The sequence below is a fragment of the Tetranychus urticae genome, chromosome 2 (assembly GCF_039701765.1).
Source record: "Tetranychus urticae isolate SD_2017Ah chromosome 2, NJAU_TeUrti_SD_1.0, whole genome shotgun sequence".
NCBI lineage: Eukaryota > Metazoa > Arthropoda > Arachnida > Trombidiformes > Tetranychidae > Tetranychus > Tetranychus urticae.
In genome coordinates this window covers 23,090,737-23,115,246 of record NC_142959.1, presented here as the reverse complement: position 1 = coordinate 23,115,246, position 24,510 = coordinate 23,090,737, and the positions used below count along the sequence as shown (strand labels likewise).

Below are 24,510 nucleotides of genomic sequence, written 5' to 3'. Positions count from 1 at the left end.
TGGAAAGAGAGAGAAAGAAAAAAAGAGTTTACAAATTAGTAAATAAATTAAATTAAAAGGCATGATTCATTTAATAATGGAATAAATTAAAACTTGCTTTTAACTCTAGAGATGATTGAATAGGCCTTTTGCTAGATATCAGTTGCTATTCAATCTTTACCATGCAAATAAAGGAAACTCTAATAATGATGATTATTGAATAAAGTACATTTTATATCTTAATATAAAATCATAAATGTGTGGACAAAATGATGTTAATCAACATTAATACATCAAGTTTAGAGTGAAAGGAAAGATGATAAATGGAAATATTTTATGCATTCATTTATGCAGATTCTGGAGACTCGACTACTACTTATATATTAATGATAATCATTATTACTGTTTCCATTATTATTATTATCAAAATTGTTATTATTGTACATTATCTCAACCTTTAAGTGTTAGATATAATAATTATTGTACCATTAACATGAAAAAAAAGAGTAAACCTTAGTTGTTGTTGCTCTTTTCAACATCATCTTATTTATGAAACCAGAAATAACCTTTTCTGCATACATATATGTTTATTAACAGGGAAGGAGTCCAAAGCAATTGGGAATGACATTTATTTTGTATTGATATCATTATTGTTGTATTGTTGATTGGTTGTTCCAATGATCAACGACAAGAGTAATATCTTTGCCATTACTTTGAATATGAAATGTAAAGATTATCATATGTTTTGTTGTTTACATGAAAACAAGATCGGATACAAAGCATTGCCATTTTGCTTGATTAACATGGAGCTTTGTTTTCATGTTTCAATTAGATTTGTGAATTTTAAACTGGAGTTGACTGTTGTTGACACAATTTGATATTTGGGGAAAAACGTTAATCGCAAATGAAAACACTGATAGATTTAGGATGAATTATTAAGAGCAGGAAATTAGAAGTAAATGAGTGGCAGGGAATTAACTTATTATATTATTAATATAATCATAATGTGAGATATAATATGATTTTGGGGAAATGGCAACGATTATGGTTAAGATAAATACGTTCAGTGATTACGAGTAAATGCATCTGGCAATGTTAATAATAAATGGGCAAATAAATTAATAGTTTTAATGTCTAATTGGACAATAATTGATTCAAATGTCTATCTAAATAGAGATCAATGTTTAATTGAGTCTAACCAGTAGTAACCAAAATATTGGGTAAAGATTTGAGTGCGATTTTAAACATTGAAAAGCTAACAATTAGAGAAGGTAAAACTTGGCAACAACTTGATCAACTGATTGGTCTTGAGAATTGAATTTAACCGGAAAAATAGACGAAATAATCAGAGTAACAAACAAATGATCAACTAATCAATATCTCATTGAAAATCTGAGTGCAGTGTTTGTAGGGTTTACTTAATTAATATCATTTACTTCCAGGGAAGGCAAAAAAAAAGAGGAAAAATGTTCAAGATTTTGGTGCAATAAGAATGAGTTTAAGGATGATGAAGAAGATGATGATTAGAAGGAGAATTGCAAGAGTAAAAAAGAAGATTAAAGGATGATGAAGATGAAAGGGAAAGGCAGAAATGAGGACAAAAAAAAGAGGAAAAGGGAAAAAAGATGAAGATGAAAAGGTTTACCTCACAACTGATTAACTATTGGATCAAGCTTTTGACATTGTAAACTCATTAGTATCACGCTCAATGAATAAGACTCTTCAGGCTAACTAATTAAGAAATCTTTGCTATATCTTTATCATCAACATCAAAATCAACATCTTTAAATGTAAAATCTCAACTTAATCCAATGTACAATTAACTGTAAAAGTAGAGTTCAATTTTCAAGTAAAAAGTCTCAATAACATCTGATGATTGATACAAAATAATTATTTCAGGCCTAAACCTAAGTAATTGCATGTTGACTTTTTATATGAACAAAAAACAAGACTCAAATTATCAGATTACCATTTCATTGATTATTTTCAAATCTATTGCTTATTAAATGTGAACCAAAAGAGGATCCAGAGAAACTAATTAAAATAATAAGTAAAATGATGATAATTATTGTGATGGTTTTGGGTTATTTTGGCTTTTCATCATTGCTCATTATTTTTGATATAATAAAACCATCAGAGTTAATATATTGAATATTAGGTTTCAAGGGACTCTCGATGTACAATAATTTAACTATGATAATCAGTATACGATTTACGGTTAATTGTCATAATTGAATGTTTACTTTAAATTGACATTCGAAAGATTGAAATGATTTAAATTGAAATCCAATTGAAGCTGCTTTGAAGATGATACTAATTCATTGCTCGTTGACTGACTTTGAATTTATGCTAAAAATGGCTAATGAGCAATTGAATGGAGATAAAAGCAAGTTTGATGGTTAATAGTGGAAGCAAATTGTCGATTAATTGTTGATTACTTGTTGATAATTACCTGTATTTGTTCGACTTGTACAATATTCTGTTACATAATTACTTAAACCGAATCGAGGAAGATGAAGGTTTTTAACAACTTGAACTGGATCATCACGTTTCCATTGAAAAACAAGATCTTCTGTTGTATAACCATCTAAAAGGGTGAAATGAAGAGTAAAAATGAGCATTAGTTATAGTTACAGGTGAACATGTGATGAAATTAAAGTGTATTAATAATGAAAAATATTATAAAACTGGATATAAATGTAATATAATTGAGTGGGTCTAAGGTAAATGCTCAATGAATCAATGGATGGTTTACGTGAGGCGAAATTTTGATTTGTCAAGAATTACAATCACTTTCAATGTATGAAACAGATTGGGAAATGTGAGTGAATCAAGTTAACCATGATTATCTATAATGATCAAGAGTAGGATGGAAGATGATGAAAGTGAATCAAATACAAGGATAAGATGATTTGACGAAGTAAAGGTTTTTAAGATGTGATATAAACCTTCAACTCAGTTGGGAAAACTTAAGCTTTCAAGAATGAAGTTACAGTTGTCTGGTTAGATATAATACACATAAATATTATATGATATATATTCACATATTTGATCGTTATTTGATCAACAGCAAGATAACAATGAGAATCACACAATTGCATGGAAAAAACCAATTGTACAGTTCATTAAGAGATTTCATGATTTATCGCTTTAACCATATCCAGCCAACAGTTTCTCAGCTAATGTCCAAGGTATAAAAATTAATAGCTTTGGTATCAAGTCACAACTGAAAGCAAAGAGTTTAAAAAATTAGTAAAATTGTATAAAAAATAATATAAATTGTTGACAATCGAGAAAATTTGAATGATAATTAGAAGACAGTTTCTCCATACAATGTAACACATGAAATGTATACACAATTTGTTTGGACTTGTTTATGGTTATGTATTTGTCTTGGGTAATTGCAATTGAGTCAATAAAGATGAAAGGCTGAATTGATTAGCTGTTAGTTGATTAGCCTCATCACAATGATTATCATTACAATGGATAATTTGCTCAATATCAAAGTAATAAAACAATCTACTGGGTAAACATTATCCATTGTGTTACATTGGGTCGATGAGCTTGAATAGAAAATTTCAATATTCCAATTTCCATGAAAATTTTCTAATAATGATAGATGGCACATTGATCAGGATTGGTGATAATCTGGTAAATTGAGCATTTTGTTCAAGTCTTTCATACAAAGAGCTTGAAAAGTGCAAGCTCAGTTAATGGGAAATGCAAAATAAAAATGTTAAATTTATTTTCTGTTTTGCTTGCTTTGCATTAACAAGTACAAAAGTTGCTGCCTTTTCAATTTAGAGTAATTAAAATTCATTGCTCTACTACAAGTTGATTAATAATATGAAAATGAAACTTGGAAATGTGAAAGAAGGCGAAAGAAGAGGGAAAAGTATTTAAGAGCAAATTAAATGATAAAATCATAATTAGCTGAATATTGTGAAATTAAAAACAAATTAGGCAAAGGATTGAGACTGGTGAAGAGTGCATTGGTTGACAAGATTGATACTAATTGTTTCTCAGTTGTAATCAAATTCATTGTTGATTCACAAAGTAGATAATTTAATTCAATCTAATTGTAAATGTAACCCTTTTCATCTGTACCAATGTTGACGGTTGACATGTTAATGATGTTAGAGTGATGTTTTAATATATTTCATCGTGCTTTGAATGTTGATGTTCAACTTTGATCAATTAACCATTAACGTTAGTTCAATTTAGTTGAATGTAGAGCTAAGAAATTATTTTAAAATGAAAGTTAAACCCAAAAAAAAGCTAAACTAAGGTCAAAGAAGGGTCAAAAATGTAACAATAACAAGATTGGACAAGACATTAAAAGATGGTGAGGATGAAGAAGATAGTTAAGGATTGTTTCTTTGAAATAATTTCAGGAGAAACATGAAAAGTAAAGAGATTGAAATGATGATGACAATGTTGCTGCCACTAGTGATACTAATGATGATAGTGGTGGCGATGCTTCAAGAATAGTAAACTTTTGTCTTCAAGTTGACCCTCAAAATATGTTTTTGACCATGATTTACATTAAAAGGAGATTTATTTCTTCTGTTTGACTATTTTCAATTTATCTTCCTTGGTGTTGCTCTTGTTTTTAGCATCATTCTCATCTTGGGATAACCTTTACTTTTCCTCCTTTCCCTTTCCTCTTCATCTTCATCATTGTCTGTATCTTGCCAATCATTTCCGGGTCACAAGCTTCAATGATCCTTTCCTGATACATCCAAATGAAGACAATATATAAATCAAGACTAGATGAGGGAGAGACAAGAAAAAAGAGAGACATTAAATAATGGTAAATACATTGAAGAAGAAATAAAAAGATGATAAAAAAATAGAAGAGAAGATGAGATGAAAGTTAAGCTACCTCAAGAAAATATATATTACGTTGGGAGAATGCACAAAGACTTGAAAGGAGAAAATGAAAACAAGGATAGAAAAAAGAAAGATGAAGAAGAATGGCAAAGAAATGGAAGATTGAAAGATGAGAGAGAAAGGGGTGAGAGTTTGATAAATCCTTTTGAGATTCCTTCCTTAATCTGAAGATCCTTTTCATACCTTTCTTCATCCTATCGTTCTAGGATATCATCATTTGCTTTTCACTCCTTTAAATTATCATCAGGCTCGCCACTTTCTCACCCTGGGCAAGAAATGTTTGCTTCAATTTGTCAACTAACAAATCCAACTTCAACCTTTTATCTAGTTATTACCATAATATATCAAATGACAAACCAAAGCATTATAAACTGTCTCTATGTACATGGGGACAGTGTATATAAATATCTGAAAAATTTGATCATTTAACCAATCATTAAGAATATGAATAGATTAGAAGTATGGAGTTAAGTGTCAGCTTGATGGTAATTTGAAAGAAAATTCAATTGAGTTAATTATGGTAATAATTGTAAGAATGGTAGGAATCCGTTTAGATTTCACAATTAAAATGCAACCGTGCAGGCAAAAGAACAGTCAACCAGATAAATCAATATTCTGGGAAAGGTGAGAAAGATTCAATTGAAAATCAATTGATGATACGGTAATATCATTTGTACTTAACATCTCTAAGGTTATTGTGTTACAGGTTATGTATATGGCAGGGTAAATTTATGCCTTTCAAGCTGCTGGAAACCAGACGAGATGATTGATTCCTTTCCATCAATAAACTAATATGAAAATAAACTCATGCTAAATCAACGATCAACATGACTTGCTTCATGTTTACTTCCTAGGTTTCATTTGATATTGATCACTTTGAGTAAAATCAATTAATTGTCACCTTAATTAAAGTTGAATTTGCGTTGGACACACAAACACACAAACATGAAAACTATTCAAACAATCAGTCTATGGCCACCACACACAATTGTAACTTGACAATCAAGTTATAAGTTGAAGTAATGAAATTGCTTTCCGTTAGATTGAGATTGATTCATTGAGCATTTTTCCAGGTTGATGTTGACTTTATGTTTGTTTTTGGGATTCCTAATTATTTTTAGATCCATTGAGAGGGTAAACCTTTTTTTTGTGATTAATTAATTATTAAGTGTTGACACTTACAACTGGCCATTTTTATTTCACAGTCTTGTTTGTCGAGTGGAAAAAATCTCAAATCCATTGGACAGAAGAGTACAAGTGAGATTCGAATGGAGTAAAGGATTTCACCATTTGGATAAATTCGTAACAAAACATTGGGCATAATAATATTATGAAAATGTCCTGATTTTTCATTTGAGAAAAACAAATCAGGTTTCCAGATCCTGTCAGGATCGGTTAACGTTAAGAATCGGATTTTACCGTCCAGATCATGGTATTGAAGGCGATCATCTTTCCATTGTTCACGAAAAGTAATTTGAAGTGCGTATTCCTAGAAGGGGAGAAGAAAAAATATATTAATCAAGAGTTCAAGTAAATTCATATAATAGTTAAACATTTGAAATTAAAATGGTCAAAAAATGAGACAGAAAATTGAATTTGTGTAAATCAATAAGGATGTGAAACTAGACAGATCAGGAACAGATCATCAGGTTAACTTGAAGATATAAATAATAATAGGAAACATGTTTTTTGTCTGGTTAAATGTGTTGATAAATCAATTGATTGAATTGAATTTAGCGTGAATAACAGATTGACAGACGTTTGACTCACTATTGAATCAATTTGTTGGTTAAATGATTATGATTTGCCGTTTTGATTTGATTCATTTGGGATTGCTGGGGTTAAACAATGAGAATGACATCAAGATGATGATCAAGAATCCTTAAATACTCTTCTAATTGATCAATTTCCTGTAGATGATCATATGATTCCTGTAATCTGGTGTTTTTTTCCTAACCTAATGGATTGGATAAAAACAGAAGCAAACGGAATTGGTTGACAGGCATGTAAAGAAGAAATAAAAAGTAGGACAGAAAAAAAATACAAAAATGATTCACTAATTTACCATTAATATTATCATGATTCTCATGATAACCATTAAATTTATAACTGATATAGCTTGATAAAAATAGCTTTCGAGGCTACTAAATAATGAACAGTTGTACATTTATTGATGATAATAGGAGGCACTTAAGTCCATAAAGGTCAAACTTGGTAATAATCAATGTTTGTCTAATTAGTTTACTAACCAAGATAGCCTTCATTACTTTTACTTTCAATTATAAATTCATCAAAATAATCCATCTAATTTTTACTCCTTTTTTCAGGATTATCTCCTAATTGATTGATGGTGTATCTTCTGAAATTTTGTTGAAAGCAGTAAAATGACAAAAGATGGAAACAATAACAAGATAAAACTGGGTGAAAAAACAAGGAACCCTGAAAAATTTTTCATTCATATTGTATAATTCGTGAGGAATAACTGAATAAAATTGATTGTCAGTCTTCAGTGAAGGAGGAAAATGTGAATAATACTTGTAACAATGTAAGTTGTTAAATAATTAAGAGCTTATTAATAATTTGACAAAATACAACAATAACAGTTGCAGTTACTTAGAAAAGATGATAATAATCATATTCATGGAGAGAACTCGTTAAAGTGTTCATTGTTTTGTCACTGTGGGTGTTTTCAAGCTTCTTATGGGAACAAAAAGGGTTAAGAAAATGAACATCCAAAATAACATCTTAACATTGCAAGAGAGAGCATAATTATGAATAGTGAATCAAATGGGAAAGGCTGATAATAGTAGTAATCTAAATACATATATTATGTTCACAATGAGATATTTCAAGTGTAAATAAATTACTTCAATGGATATGAGCTTTTGCCTCTTTTTTTATCCTGAATACCTGGTAAAGCTACCATGATGGACTGAAAATTTTCAAGTATAATCCAAAATGGTGAGAACAAGAGAATGAAAATATTGACAATATTTTAGTTCATCAGTTTGCCTTTGATTCACTATTTGATTAGTTGGTCCAATAGCACTGAAATGTATTGATCTTTTCCTGGAACCTCTTTTCTGTTTGAGTTATTTTGGTGTTCAAGAGACTTTGATTGTAAGCTTGTTTCCATCTTTCTTCTTCCCTTTGATGTTTCATTTGATTAAAGATTAGGCGATAGGGTTTAATTTTTCTTGACTCAATTATTGAATATTATTGCTGATGTTACTCAATACACATCTATTTTGCTTTCCCCTGATGATCCGATTAATGATTAATTGAGATGATGAACTAGTAAATGGGCAATGATGGATTGTAAATAAACAAAAATAAAGAAGAGAAAATAGTTATGTCAACATCCAAAAAAGAAGAAGAAGAAGAAGAAAGTGAAGGCGACGAAAAAATCAGCGAGATGAGCTTACCATGGCGACATCATCTATTCGTGATATACTTCGAACATATATATTAACTCGAACTATTGCTGGTCCATCTAAGGGAAATATATGTGTGTATGTGTGTAAAAAAAAGGTTAAGGAGAAAAAAGAAGAAAAGAAAAGATTGATTAATGTTGGAAAATAAGTGTTGGAAGAATCAAGAATCACATTCAAGTAAAACCAATAAGGATGAAAGATGTGGATACTGGTGATGTTATTGCTGATGTTGGTGATGGAGAAGACAAGAATAGGGAAGATGTTGATGGTGAGGGAAAAAAAGTCAAGAAAGTAATGTTTGCTGTTAGGCTAATTTGCTTGGAAACAATCAGTAAATTGTAGTCCTTATACAGCTCAATGATTAACAATTTGTAATATTTGTTCAGTCAATTTGCAGAATTTGTTTCATTTATTGTTCGGTGTTACATTGTATACTGAACACAGAACGATATTCATGATAACTTTATCGCTTTAATTTTGTCTCATCTTAGATCCTCATCTCTTTTTCCCCTCTTCCTATCATCATTATTATCCTATCAACTGCTTAACCAGCAAAAATGTTGAAGCAGCTGACGACTCTTGAGATTCATTTTCAGGATTGGAAATGGATCAACTGAACAACATTTGGAAATGCTGACAGATAAAGCTTTAAAAAAAAGACTTCTCTATTCTTTCCACTCCTTTCTTCCTCTCATCTTCTTTTTCATCATCATCATCATCCTTTTCTCCCTTTATTCAGACAAGTTATAAATTGAATAGGCGAGAATATAACTTGTTTTTAGGGTGAAAGAGATTCTCCATTATTGTTATATTCACTTTCAAGTGCATCATTCAAATTGCTAACAGTATCCTTTCAAAGTCTATCTCTTTTTTGCAAACCCAAAAAATTTCAACACTTTGAATTTCGTCGAGCTCAATGCTTATTAAACCCAAATCTGTTAATTATTTTAAAAAATGGGCCTCGAAGAACCAGCTTTTTAAATTGATGAATGTTTAAAAAAAGGTAACTTACCCTTTCCATCAGTTGTATTTACTCCTGAAGGTCTTATACGTCTATCATATCTTCCATCACCAATAATTGAATCTAATATTTCTTTTTCACGAGCACGAAAATTTGCTGTTGATCTGAAAAGTAGATGATAGAAAAAAATAAGTTAACATGATATGAATTGTCTTAAAAAATAACATGACAACAGTTTGCATTTTTCAGATTTCAGTTGAACATCTTCAAGTTTAAAATGTCGTCTGATTTATGAAATGTTAACGGTCGCTCCTCATTGGTTAAAGCAATTTCTGGTAGATTAGGGATTTTGTGTTAATTATGGCTTGTCTTTTTGTTTTTAGGTTAAATTGAGAGATTAGTGATCTTTTTGGATTAAAAGCTTGGCATTTTATTTCCAAGCTTTAAATATACTAATTGATCAATGTTATTGGTTAAATCAGTGAATAATATCGAATAGACAATTTAAATCCTTTGGTCTCTCTTGAGAAGTAAAGAAGGAAAGTAAAGAAAAAGATGAAGAAAGAGTTAGATAATCAACAATCAATCCAACTTCAAGTTAATAGAAGAGACAATCAATCAATAGAGATTTAACAAATTGTTTCTCCTGTCTAACATCAGATCAGAATCAAGTTAATCATGATTATCTTTTGTTGGTTTACACACAGTGATTTAAAGGCTGGACCAATTCAGTTTGCCCGCCTTGAGAGTGAACAATTGAAACATTTTGATTAACCAATGTTACATTGTTTTATTTTGCCAGTAAATCATTTTTTAAATGTTTTAAAAGAAAAATAAAGCAAAAATAAATTGTTACTTTCAATAGAAAGTTTTCAAACATAACTCAGCCTTCAAATAAGCTCATTCAATCGATTAAAACAATTTATTTGCTCAATTAATCGGTTACATCAATTTTCGCGCTAGACCTTTTGCTAAGCGTTTTGCTACGCCATCTTCAGAACAAAAAGTGTGTTCAAGGTTTAAATTTGTAACCGTTAATTGAAAATTAATTTTAATGACATTCTATTTTATTTTGTGTTAACATAATTGTACATTTTGTGAGCCAGATTTAGTCAATATTTAGAAAAAAATTTCATTGAATTGTGTTTCATTACTAAAAGTAGGTAAGAACTGAAAATACAGGTACATTCGATATTCAATGTAAATAATTTTTTTTATTTTTATGTTTTATTTCTAGATTTTTGCGTACACTAAAAGACTGGAATAAGCGGCAAAGCTAGCCAAGTTGATGACCAATTCACTCGGCCATAGTAAAGCTAAACACGCTTTCTGCTTGTCAATAAATGTACGTTTTACCCTTTAAAGTATAGTTCATTATTAATAACCATAGTTGTACTAAATTATTTGTTATATAACCTTTGAACTATCAGTGATTAACCTTGACCTCACACTTGCATCTAGGTTAACCTTACCATTTGAACAAGTCTACCAACCATTAACCATGTTTAAGTGATTCTATGTAGTGAAACTGTGGTTAATCAGCATTCTGGCGATGATGTTAAATAAAATGTGTCTTTTTTTCCTTTGAGAGTCTGGTATTCTAGTTAATTTGGACTGGATTTTAGATTGGGCTAGATTTTGCGATATTGGAGGAAAACTTGCAAAGATCCAGTATGTCAATTGATTGTTCTGGATGAACAAGTGTATATTTAACTTGGTGATCTTGTTTTTGCTCAAAAATGAGGAACAAACTGCTGAAATCCTAGTAATAACATGGTGACCAGACTGTGAACATTGAATCAAATCAATTTATTGGCTTAAAGTTTAATGATAAACTAAAGTTACCATTGGTTACCTTTTTGGACTTTGGGCAAGGTCCAGTGATTTAACTGACCAGAAAAAAAACAACAACATAGCATTGAGTATTGGTCAATGGGTTAACCCTTTTTCATCATTCTCATTTGTTCTTTTTCTTTCTCTCTTTTCCAGGCTTTTTTCCTTTGTGTACAAAAGGAATGATAAATAATTAGCTTTGAATAAATTTAATGGATGACTGATTGTGAACAGGGGAGCAAAGTGAATCTCACCATTGAATCAATGAACACAAAAATCAAGGCAATCCTTTCAAGATAAGCATCGCAAAAATATCCAAGCCAACGATTTTGTTTTACCCAATACAAAAAATCTTCACCTGATCTTGCCTCAACTCCAACAAAGACTCAAATGCTCAAAGTCAGAATTTTTGATTAATTGGTTTAAATGTCAGGCTTTAAATAACATTGAAATAGAAAACCTTTTCTATTAGATAATTAAAAAAAATTTGAATGACAACCTGATTAGGATCCATACAGAGATAAATTTACAGTGAAAGCTTGCTAATAATATGTAATGAAATATTGAAAATGGAAAATATATCTCATTATGTATTATTAGACAATCCTTTTTATTGTTGAGATTTGATTAAACATACAAAACAAGATTTACAATATGGTAAATATGCAAACATGTATATTATTAAATAATAATAGAGCATTGTGATAGATATGGAAAGAAAGAGAAGAAGAAGGATGAAAAAAGGATGAGGAAGAATAAGATGGATGATCAAGTAAAATGTTGAAAGGTATAGAGTAAAGGTAACAAAGGTATTAAACCTTCATCTATTTATAAATATTAATAAATTACATTTACAATGTTTATGAATTTATTAAACAGGTAAATTGTTGATGTGGTTGATTCACCAAATTGTAACCAAATTAATATAATAACCATTAATATCATTATAAGATGTAAATGATTATTGATGAAAGGTTTGGATGAGTGTAAAAAACCCTCAACAAATCTCATTTGAGTTTTACTTTTCTCTCTTGCTGAACTTCACTTCAATTTATCAATCAAATTGAAACATATTTTTTTAATTATGATAGATTCCTGTGAAACTTGCAATTTAATGGAACCCAAGCTTAATGAGTAATTTAACCTGATTAATTAATGTTCATTGTTAATTGAAAATGATCAAATGACACTTAAACTGTTTAACAGTAACAAATGAACCATCTTTTGATAAACTTACAAATAATAGAGAGGTTAGTAAATTGTGATCCCAAATAATGAATGTAAGAGTTTTTATTATTACATGGTAATAACTATAATGAGGCTTCTGATGATTCTGAAATGTGAACAAGAAAAGAAACTCATCAAATTAGATATTAGCCTATAATGAAAAAAACGATGAACATAATCTTTGAAGCAACATTGAAACCACTCTAATATGCCATCAGTTAAATGATTACAACAATTTTAACCAAACCCTTAACTTCCGTTCATGTAGGAATAAATTGTTAACGATTATCATTCTAATTCATTTTTCAATTCTCATTTACAGAAACATATTGAATGGATGAGAAGCCAGGAAAAGATGGACAAAAGGACAAGCATACAAATGGCCGGCGAGACAAAAGGACAAGAATAACCAGGAAAAGATCAATTTGCAATTTGTCAAGACACCCAATCAACCAGGATGATACATGATGAAAAGCTGACCAAAACATAATTCAATGGAATCTCAGCATTTCTTGTATCAACAGTAATGTCAAGTGTTGCACCATTGCAACTACTGAACTTACCTAATGATACAAATGTATATCTGCCTTTGAACCCGTTTCTGTCACTCAAGTTACCCATATTGGTACCTTGAACCGACAACCTTTAAAATCAAATGGAACCGTAATTTGACCATTTCGTCCATTTCACCAATCAATTAGACAATATTATTCTAAATTAATATGATACACTATTAATTATACTCAACTGATTAATGTTGCTTCGTTTCACCCAAACTAAACTGTTAATCTGTTAAGTGTAATGATATCAAGTGATAGTCACGTAAAGTGAATTGTGATTTGGGGGAAAAAAAGGCAAGAAACACAAGAAAAAAAAGCAGCTTGAACAGATAAACTTTGATTCTGATTCATATTCCAACATGGAACTGGTTTTCTTTTTATTTTTCCTGTTTTTTTATTTCTCTCTCATCCCTTTCCTTCCTGATTTTTTTCCCTCCTCTCTTCTTTCTCCATCTCTTTCTCATCACCAACATCTCATCTTTTCAAGATTTTCTTGCTCTAAACAGTTGAGAACAGCAAGAAAGCAAGAAAAAAAATAATGATAAACTATTGAAGCAAATAGTTTCATCGGAAGTGAACATTATCCTATTCAACTATTATTACCATTCACATTCCCTATTATCAATGCTAAATAGTGAAAGTCTTTAGATGTATAAAAAAAGGGCAAGAATAGCTCTTGATTATATTTTATATATTACAATTTCCGGGTCATTTTACATGGTTCAATATCACTTTATCCATTTGATATCCAACACTTGGCCAGAAACACAACAATTTATCAACAGAAACACACAAGTCTCTATCATTATATTATCACAGCCATCATTTGATAAAACAGTAATAATATGATCAAGTTGGAAAAAAAGGCTTCCACAGAAAAGGAGAGAAAAGAAGAGAAAAGGATGAAATATAATCAAAAATTATCATTTCATTCAATTTAAAGTTCATTTTTCTTTCCAATGTTTCTCATTATCATCATTATTACTCAGTTTTACACACAAAACTGAACCTTTTGTAAAGCTAAACAATATTTGTTAAAGTGAAATCACACAATCCAAGAGCAAAAAAGGAGTGAAAAGTTAAAGAAAACCTGGAATCACTATCATCATTGAATGGTCAAACAACGGAAGAGAAACAAGATGAAATATAAAATGAAATAATGATGAAAACTATTCAAGTGGAATTGTTTAGCTTTTCATGGACAAGAAAAAAAGAAGGCGATGAAAATGGCGATTCCAATTCTATTTCTTGGTATTTCTCTTTATCTTACGTTACAATCATCATGACTAGCAGCACCATAATCATCTCAATCATCTTCATTTTTTGTCATTTCTCATTATCACCATCTTCCATCTCATCTTTGCCATACTTGTCCATTGCAATTGCTCTACCAATTGGTCAACGGATTTTCTTATTAAATCTGGTTATCCATTGCTCCTTAGCATTCCCATCATCAGCATCTTCATCATCTTCATGATTCTCTATTATATTTCTTGCTTTCAATTGGCAGTCAAAAAAAAGAGGAAATTCTCAATCAATAACTTTCTCTTTCCCATCATCTAAGCCTGCAAAATCTTACCGATCGTCACAACCGAACCTTTTTTGCTTCTCTCTTTTTCTCATCATTTCTATCATTTTCATCTTCTTGCCATTCTCTAACCATTTTCATCATCATCAACTTCCCTCTTCGTGATGTTCGTAAAAATCTTCGCACTGATCGATATACAAGATAAGATCGATAAGTTGTGAGTCTTTTTATCTACTTTTTCATCATCATCACCATCATCTTTCCTTGTTACTCTTTTACTCTTATCATCTCTCTAACAGAATCTTTTATCATCTTAATCATCATAGCTTACAAGGTAAAAATATCCTTTTATCCAAATTCCTGATTCCCTGTAAACTTTTTCCTCAATCCAACCAATAATTCAATTGGAAAGTTACTTGCAAGCCAAATTGAATTAATTGAATATAATTTTGTTATCCAAAATCATCAAATGTTTCAATATCAATGGTAATGTTGAACCTGATCAATTCAAGTCTATTCACCAAAGAAACCTGGAAAACCTTAACAAGAACAAAACCCTTTTCTCTAATGATAGAGACAGAAAAAAATGTCTTCATTCTAATTTCGATTCTTTTTCATCATTTTTTTGTCACGATTCTGTTTGAAAAAAAACTCTAATCATCAGGAACATCATCATATTTATCATGAAAGCAACATTGCAACTCCAGTTATCAATATCAAAAGCTATTTTTCCATCCATATAATGATATTTACTCCAATTAACCAGAAACTTGTTCTCATCCTCGCTCTTCATCCTCGTCTTCTCCATCTTTAACATCTTAAATAACCTCTCGACCTTATACTTTATTCCTCTTTTTGTCCCTTTTCACTCCCAATCCTTGCTCACAATTTAACTAGTCAATGTGTGTGTGTATATGTGTCTTGTTAGATTATCAAAGTCTCAGTCATCAGAAATATCATTGAGAAGGAAAATCAATTAAGGTTGGCACAGAAGAAGAAGAAGGAAGAAGAAGGAAGAAGATGATGAAAAGATCTGTATATTACATGGTTAAAATAAGTGCTGACTCTCAAGGGTATATTGGTAAAGCCAAATAGGACAAATGATTTAGTCCCTTGTTATTATATATGAATACAATTGTGAGCCTTATTTTTCCTTCATCGATCCAAACAAATAAGAATATAATAGTAATAATAAGGAAGAGAAGAAAAAAAGAAGAAGAAGAAGAAGAAGAAAAGTTCTTAATAATTTGGTTATTCGGAAAATAAAAGAAACTCAAGCTTCTTAAAAGTTATCATTATTATTATTTTCACCATTGTTTGTCGTTTTAATGTAACTTCACTGATCATCATTCAAACTGTTATCCTGAACAAGGAGGAGTGAAAAGCAGAATGAAAAAAAAAGGATAAAAATAGCTCTTATAAAACATCTGATTAAACATAATTGTTTGGATATTGTAAAGTCGAGATACTTCATTGATTAGTTTTCATAGAGAATCTCAATTGATTTAAATTTCAAATTGAACCATTCACAGTTTTTCAATTTAATTTTCCAAGTTAATACATTTGCTCATTTTTCATTTGCAAATTGATCAATAAAAAAGCCTCCAAACTCACTTTAATCATTTCCATTTTTTTCATGACTTTCATGTAAAAGAAAGTGAAAATTTGCTAAAATTTAGTTTCACTTGACTTTGCTCTTCAATGTTTTACCATCTATGATACAAAGATTTTGATAATTTCTTGAAATTGAATCTCATTTTGGTTTATTTTTTGGTATCTTTTTGGAAATGATTTTTGATATAATTTTTGATGGACAACATTGTTATCTAATTTTAAGGTGAAGGTTGAAGAGGTTAGATGTTGACATGAGTTGAAATGTTATGAGAAATTGAGTGATTTACTTGATTCTCTTGAGTCTCGATTTTGTTTCACATCTCATTTATTGATCAATGTTTTCCTATCAATCTTGATTACATTGAAATTGATTGAAAAATCTGTTTACATTCAAGTTTCAACTGTTGAAATGGTTAACCATTTCATAAAATGTAAAGTTGTTGCTTTCATTTTGTAACATTTACAAAGTGAATCAACAACACAACAACAACAGCAAACATGAAACACTGTAAAACTGGTTAACAATCAATGGAAGCAAAAGCTCTGACAGTGTGTTGATTGATTACTCAAAGATGCTAGTTGTTATTAAAAGGCCACAAAACAAAAGGGTAACATTATCATTTATCAAGCAAAAAGCAGCATCAATTGGATCAAATTGAATACTACAAAAGTGCTTAATAACTCAACCTGACTCAACCTAGTCCGACTTGAACCCAAATTATCGTTATTTAACCATCTAACATCTAAACTAATCAAACATCCAATGCCATGATTTATGATCCTTGCCATCTTTAATTATAAAGTGAAGAGACTTGCTGGGCAACAATTGATCATTTTAAATCAACATTAGTAAAAATTGATGAAGCAAAATCAGCAATCAGTTTACTATTAGATTCTCGCAATTTGATTGATTCAACATTTTATTTTTTTTCCTCTCGTTTCGATTCGTTTTTTGCCTTTCAACTCATTTATATTATCGATTGGCTTCAATTGCTTTACATAGAAGTAGAAAGCTTTATTGTTATAATAATAATGCAATAACATGGAGTAACTCAACATTATAATAACTATTATGGTAATGATAATGAATAACTCTGTCCTTTTCCTTATACAATTGCAAAGTAAATTGTTTTACTGAATATTGATGAATATTATTGTTGATTTATTCTCAACTTTCAACTCTTTTTTTTGTTATCACCCAAAATTGTTGCCAGTAAACTGAATGAGTGCAAAGTGATTTGAAGAAGGAAAATGATTTTCATTGAAATGGGCTGCGCTTGTGTTTTCTCATTGAAAATGACATTTTTTTCTTGCTTCAATATAATGATAAATATGGTTAAGAAAAGGTTGAGGGAAGAAGAGGAAAAAAGCTTGGAATGACAATCAAATTGGAAATAGAGGTAAAGGTAAACTGTTATCGTTCCCTTTTCATCATCATTCTGTGTAAGAATGGTTTATTTAGGCTGATAATTTGAAATTGTGTCTGAATGTGAGTGATAACAATATATGGAGGAAAAAGGATGAAAGATTCAAATGCACTTTTGTAAAGGGAAGAGTAAAGTAAGAAGTAAAAATGTTTTTGATTGCCTGAAGCCTTTTCATGTAAACTGTATATAAAGACGGTGATGAAGGGTAAGAAAAGGTTTTTGTTGTTATTGAATAAGAGCCACTGGGAATGATGAGCAAGGGAGTGCAATGATGATAAAGATAAAGATGATGAAAAAGAAGAAGAAGAAAGAAGGAAAAAGGAGAAATAAGTTGCATTATAATAATGATGATAAGAAATATAAAAAAAGTGGTAAAGATGCCATTATAATACAGAGAGTGTTTGGTGGATCCATTGAGTAAACATTTTATCTGATGGGATGATTGGTGGTGAAAGATGAGTAACAAGAGATGGAAAGGGAATGACACTTGGTGGGAATGTTGATAAGCATGTGATTTGCAAAGGGAAAGCAAAGGGAAAACAAAAAGAGAAAAGATTGGAAAAATATTTTCGACTAAAAAGGCTGAAGGTAATGGTTAACTCGATGCTAGAGGAGTGATCGTCTTGGGTTGTCTTTTGTAAGCAAGGTTGCCTTTCCTCTCAACCACATAATAGTCTTGAAATGTGACGAGTTCAACGATTGGAAAAGTATCCATTAAAGATGAATGGAAAACTCAACTTTCTTTTTTAATAAGAATAGATGATGTTGATGAGGGTGAAGAGGATTTTGGGTGACAAAATTGAAGCCAGCTTTATGCATTTGATAACAGCTGATGTGATAAACTTGATTTAATGTGAACCCATTTTTTTCTCCTGATTTTGTCTTTTCTTCCCTTCCTCATACTTGAACTTTACTGTTAATGTTTTACTTTTATTGTCACTCATGTTCATCCTCATCTTTTCCTATCAAACCTCTTTTTTCCCCAATAACTCATCTTTAAGGGTTTGAAACTTTTTTCACAAACACATTTCAATGGGTTAAAGTGGCCCTTCTTGAAGTGAACCAAAAAATGATTTTGTTTTCATTTAAATACATTGCTATATCAACTGTAATATTCATTATCATTTGTCATTTTCAATGATTCTTCATCTTCTTTCCTCTTTTTTTCAGGTCAACTCTTCAACTTTTATTGGTTGATCAACAATTTCAATATATTGGATGGAAGAAGAAAAAACAATAGAAAAAAGGTTAAATTAGATTTCGATTAACCACTTTTGCAGCTGTGAATGAAATGTTTACAGTTAAATGAACTGTTGAACATGATGATGGTGATGCTGTTGGAAAGATTGTACAAGAAGATAACAAAATATCTTATTATTATCAACTCATTGAATAATAAGATGATGAGTAGTTGAGCATGATGAACGTGAGTTACACTGAATATGCAATAAAATGAAAATCACCACAAAAATTTGGGCCGCTCGTTGAACCATCTTGATTGAACCATTTGATAGCAATGATTATAATTAATGATTCCAATGATATTACAGGGAAAAGAAGGGCAAAATAATAATGCAATCAGTGTATGTTAATTACAACAATTAACTTCAATCAAGAAGCAACAAGGCGTAAAGATGATAACAACAAAAGTCAGTGACAATGTTAATGGTTTCAACTTTAATTATTATTTAGATTTGACATTTACCTCAATCATCTCATCTTGTCAATCATTTTTGTTTCTTGTCCTCAACTTCACTCATTCCTAATCAATTCAATAATGTCAAGTTTTGATATTTTTGCGCTTGTTGTGGCTTTTAAATATTTCATTGACAAACTAAACATTGAATATAAAGTGAAAATGAATGTAAAATGAATTTAAACTTCACTTTTATTCAACCAACTTCAAGTATCGAGATTGATTGACTCAAATTTGACGCCAGTTGAAATATTAAAAGTGAAAGTTGAAGGAATAATAATGAACCAAATTCCCAAATTGAATAAATGTAAATGAATTTCGTGTTTTCACCTTAAATAGATTTAACCATTTCAATTTAATCAAGCGAAACAAAATGATCCAATTTTACCGGTTTGTTGCCAGTTGTCAAGGGTCAACCCAAGGCAAAGTCAACCTAAATCAGTCAATCTTCTTGGGTTGAGGCTGAGACTTGTGGTTGCCTCAAGCTTTTCAAGATCAACTCAAAGTCGATTGTTACCCAAAAACCAAAAAAAAATATCTGGTCAAGGTTTTCATTCTTGTAAACGATTAAGTTGAAGATCTTTTCAATTACGAATTTAGAATCAAATTTCAATCGTTTTTGTTTCGGTTTAATGTTCATCTGGTTTCCTGATGAATGGCGAAAAATGAAACTAAAATTTTACTTTTTTTCTTGTTCAACTTGTTCCATGTTTTGTTTTCCTTGTAACATCAAAATTTGGTTTCACAAGAAAACAAAATATAAACTAACAAAGTGAATTGTCCAATCTTGGACTTACCTCAAAATCTTGTGGGATTACCCAGGAAATCCTTTACTTCATCTTCATCATCTTCTTTTCTTCTTTTCTGTTCTCTTTCTCTTTTTTCTCTCTTATTATTTTTTCCCCATGCAAAATGCTGAGTTATTGAGTTTCCTATTCTTTTTTTCTTCCTCTCCTCTTGTCCTCATCATTATCATGCTCATTCCTTGACCTTATGGTTTCTTTCATTCAATGAAATTCATAGGTACATTCAACCTTACAACAGCAATCTGCTTGGAATGAAAAAAAAGAGATAAATCTGAACAAATAATAGATTCCATGTGAAACCGACTAAAACACTGAATAGTCAGAAAAAAAAGAAGGGAACAAAAATGATATTCAATTTAAATGGCAACAAAAGACGCTAATAAAAGAGAAAAGCAACTTTTTCTTCTCTCAAGAAAAAAGTTATCTCGACATTGCAAGAAATCACTCCCAGTGACCAGCGACTGATAATCAAATGATAACACGGATTGATGCGCAAATTGGTAAACATGAGTTGAACATGAATCAAAATTTGATTGGAAAAACAGAAAATCGATTAAAAAACATGGAAAAGGAGAAGAAGAAAAAAAAACAAGTTAAATCGCAATGTTGAACAAAACATTATTTCCTCAGTTCACATGATAACATTCACTATTATTTGAAAATAAAAAGTTGAATTTTATATTATCATTATTATTAGCATTATTGTTATTGTACATTCACAGATAGCAAACAAAAAATGTTACAGAATGTTATTATCATCATTATCATTGTTATCATCAGTACCTTCAACTGTTGAGACAGCATGTTGACATTGAGCTTATCCAGGAAAGAGAGAAGACAAAATGTCATTAACATTTATCTTGATCCAGAACAAAATAATAGAAAGAAAAATAATGAAAAATGGAAAATTAATATCAAATTGGCGAAACAGGAATCGAAAGGAATACCCAAAACATGGAAAGAGACAGCATTTAATGAGAAGAGAAAAGTTATCAAAAATTCGTTTCATTTCATTCCCAGTGAAATCCCAATTATTAATACAATTTATTATCATTATTATCATGATAATCAGTTTACATTTCATCATGTTGAAGGATGATAAGGATAATGAGTAAAGAATGAAACAGATTTCATGTTGTTTAAGCGGATCAATTGATTAACCATTCAATGATTGGTAACTAAAGAAACTTTGAATCAACTTTTCAATTGGATATGTGATAAGTGTGAGGAATCGATAAAGGAAATTATTTTCATTTTCATTTTCTCCAACCATTAAAGCTTTACCATTTCAAAATAATGATCAACTCAGGTTGAAACACACCCAATGAATTATTACAGTTGTTCAATTAACTTCATTTTTTGTACCTTACTGACTTCAAAGTAAACCCAATAAATTGATTTTGACACTTGAAACTAGTCTTTGTTATTCTCACTCCCAGTCATGATAAATTTCCAGTTTTATTCCTCAACTGTTGAGTGTCAATTGTTTAACAAGTTTATAAAAAGCAAGAATCTTTATTCATATTTTTATTCCAAGTTTCATCGAAAGTCCATTTGATTGTTTCCATTTCTGAAAAAATGGACTTTTTCCATTCAATGTTTGATTGTTGTTTTCAAAGTGAAATGTTGACATGTAATTCATTTTATCATCTGCAATCTTGAATCATGTTTCATTGATCAGCCGATTGTTCAGATTGATCAATTGATTTTACTCAGTTTGATTTAATAGTTTTTGTTCATGAAAAATGATGAACAGAAAGAAAAGTTGAAGAAAATCAGAAAATCTTTTTTTCGTTCTTTTTGCCTTTTCATCGGGAAAAGGTTCCATTCGTGAGTTGCCAATTTTGGCAAACTTGATTGATTGTCTATGAATCAATTTTAACAAGTTATTTATACTCGGCTTTGTTTTGAAATTAGTTTTCAACTAAAGCTTGATTAGTGTTCAAATTAAGGAATTCAACTTTTCCGCCAACCTTTTTTGGCTTTTCATTGAATCCCTTTTCACTGAGTCAATGTTAAACAAACCATGATGTTGCTATTTGAACCATTTAAACTTATTAGCTACATCATTTTTCACAGCATTGTTTACAATTCAAGAGTTGAAGACTTAACTAACCAAAACCAAATCTGAGAAGCATCCAAGATCGAGAAAATCGCAAATGAGTCGATCATTATCGATCAGAATGCAAAGCGCTCTCGACTAAAAATAGCAACGATTAAAGGTAAGAAAGTGATTACGCTTTAATCCATTGACCAAAATGATCAATAAAAGAGTGTTAAAGAGTATTAAACTGTACATTTCACATTGAATGTCGGCTTAAGATGATTGAATTTGATCATTTGGATTGCAAGATTGATCTAAAAATAACAATTACGGTTCATTCAATTGGCAAGTAATGGACAGCAAAAACGAATCAACATTGTCAATGGAAGGAGAGAGAAAAAAATTGCAACCAAATTGTCAAAAGTCAATCATTAAATGGGTTAACATTGAAAGGCAACATTTAGGTAACTGCTTTCAGGTTTACAGTAAAATATGTAACTCGATGGATAATTTAATTAATGGCAAATGGCAATTTTGAAGGGAATATTAAATTGACTAGAAATCAATTTGATGATAATGGGAACAATAATGACTTGTTGAGAGAGCGATTTGTTTTCTTGTTGTTGATCTACTGTTTGCAAATGAAGTCGACTAACAATAAAATTGATTGATGAGCAAATGGAGTTTTAAAATGCAATTTTAGCTAATTGCTTTTCTGGCAAATGTTTCACTTGAAAAGTAAAATTGTAAATTAAAACAGTTATTCAATTAGAAGGAAAGTGAACGGTAAAAGCAAAGTTGAATTCAATTAACTCTTGATTGGGAGAAACAATTGAAGGTAAATATGATTGCGTTCAAGTTTGGTTAACAAAATGTTTAAACATTTAACTCGCTTCTCAATCAATGGACCTGCAAATGGCCAAATTCAAAGTTGATTAAATATGAATAGAACGAGTTGTTTACAACAATTTTAATCATCTTGCCATTCATCGAGTGTTTACTTTTACAGGAAAATGACACAACACACAGAAATATCGAGTCACTTGATTTTGTTTTTTCCTCCTTTTCTTTCAATACTTTTTTTCCAACTATTTTTTTCTTCTTCTTCTTCATGATGAAGATGGAAAAATAAAAGGCAAAGAAAGGGATTTTCAGCTGAATCGGATAAGTCAACAAGAATCTTATACAATTGATTGGCTGCCCAAGTGAGTTTACTGTTCAGGGAAATGCAAAAGCAAAAACGAAATGGAAAGGCAAAATAAGTACAATAAATAAACAAAAAAGAGATGATGAGGAGAAGGAGGAAGACAGGGAAGAGGAAAGAGTAGAAACAAATAGATGATCAAGAGGGAGGAAGGGAAGGAGGAGGATGAGGTGTTGTAAATGTAGATGAAGACTAGATGAAGAGAAATGAAGAAAAGGCAGTGACCTTTTTTAGAGCTTAACAGTTTTTCTCATGTACATTCGAGTATAGAGTGTACTTTTTTTCATCTTCATCTTCATCATCTTCATCATCTTTGTATTCGCAGGGAAAAACTTTTAATAGTCTCAAGAAATTGTCTTGTTTCTTTCAATCTCCTTTTCGTCTTCTTCTTGTGTCTGTCTGTTTCTCTTCTTATGACCAATCAATGGTTTCACTTAACACTTTTCATGGGAAAAAGTGAACAACTTAATATGAACAAATGTGAATGATTAAACATGCTGAGACAATCGCTCCTTTGGGTCTCATCTTTAATCTTTAATCATGCTTAATCGCTAACAAGTTTACCGCAACGATTTATTGAAATGATGAAACAAAATTGTCGACAGTTAACCTCAGCTTTAGTTGAACACACTTCATCATCATATAATCTCTTTGCTTGTTAATTGTACATCAAAATTTCGTTTTATTGACAGTTCAATGTTGTATTTATATCATTACTTTTCGATATGTTTCCAGTTTTTCTGCAAGGCCAAAATTTATAGCAGAAAATTGCTCGATATGACGATTCTCGTTACCTTTTGAAACCTTTATAAAAATGAATTGCTATGAAATGCATACCAAAACGGTAACTTGGACTTTCAGTGCTGTTTGCTTTGTTTTGCCCTTGCCAATTTTGTACACTAAATCGATGATTTACTCTCTTTGACGATAGAACAAGGCTTGATCTTGATTGCATCTTGAAAATCTATCTACCTCTAAATGTTTCGTACATTCTCATAGCATAAGGTAAAACTCAAGTTTTAACGTTTATTTCTAATTATTTTGCATTATTTGAAGGCACATGGACGATTTGTATGCATTTCAAATTGTTGTCCACCTATTTATATGGTTGTAAATACTGGAAATTACAAACTAATGAGGCAACTTAATGATTGAATTAATGTCAACCTTAAATTGCGATCAAATGAACATAAAGGTTGCCTTAAATTATAACAAAATGTAGCTATTTCTATGGGTTACAATGTTTATACAACGATTTGATTGCAAGCCAAAACTGATTAATCATAATTAGAATCATAGTTAAC

The 24,510-nt window shown here is 30.4% G+C and overlaps 1 protein-coding gene and 2 long non-coding RNA genes across 4 annotated transcripts in view; 1 reads left to right on the top strand and 2 right to left on the bottom strand.

Moving 5' to 3' along the window:
- LOC107367538 (glutamate-gated chloride channel) overlaps nt 1-24,510 on the bottom strand; it is a 28,579-nt gene that overhangs the window by 1,905 nt on the left and 2,164 nt on the right. Inside the window, exons 2-5 of one of the 2 annotated variants that reach the window (XM_015935247.3) lie at nt 9,319-9,431; nt 8,298-8,365; nt 6,055-6,361; nt 2,432-2,566 (exon numbers count right to left, since the gene is read on the bottom strand). In XM_015935247.3, the coding sequence (XP_015790733.2) occupies nt 2,432-2,566; nt 6,055-6,361; nt 8,298-8,365; nt 9,319-9,431 (623 nt within the window). Of the gene's footprint in view, nt 1-2,431; nt 2,567-6,054; nt 6,362-8,297; nt 8,366-9,318; nt 9,516-24,510 lie in introns of those variants that run through there. The other variant, XM_025161935.2, reaches the window with a different exon arrangement.
- On the bottom strand, nt 4,519-5,909 carry LOC149094147 (uncharacterized). Its single transcript, XR_016199074.1, has 2 exons — nt 5,774-5,909; nt 4,519-4,748 (listed from the first exon to the last, which is right to left on the bottom strand). It is a non-coding gene; the product is annotated as an uncharacterized LOC149094147 (long non-coding RNA).
- On the top strand, nt 10,729-13,695 carry LOC107367539 (uncharacterized). The gene is made up of 3 exons (XR_003083269.2): nt 10,729-11,189; nt 11,257-12,350; nt 12,650-13,695. It is a non-coding gene; the product is annotated as an uncharacterized LOC107367539 (long non-coding RNA).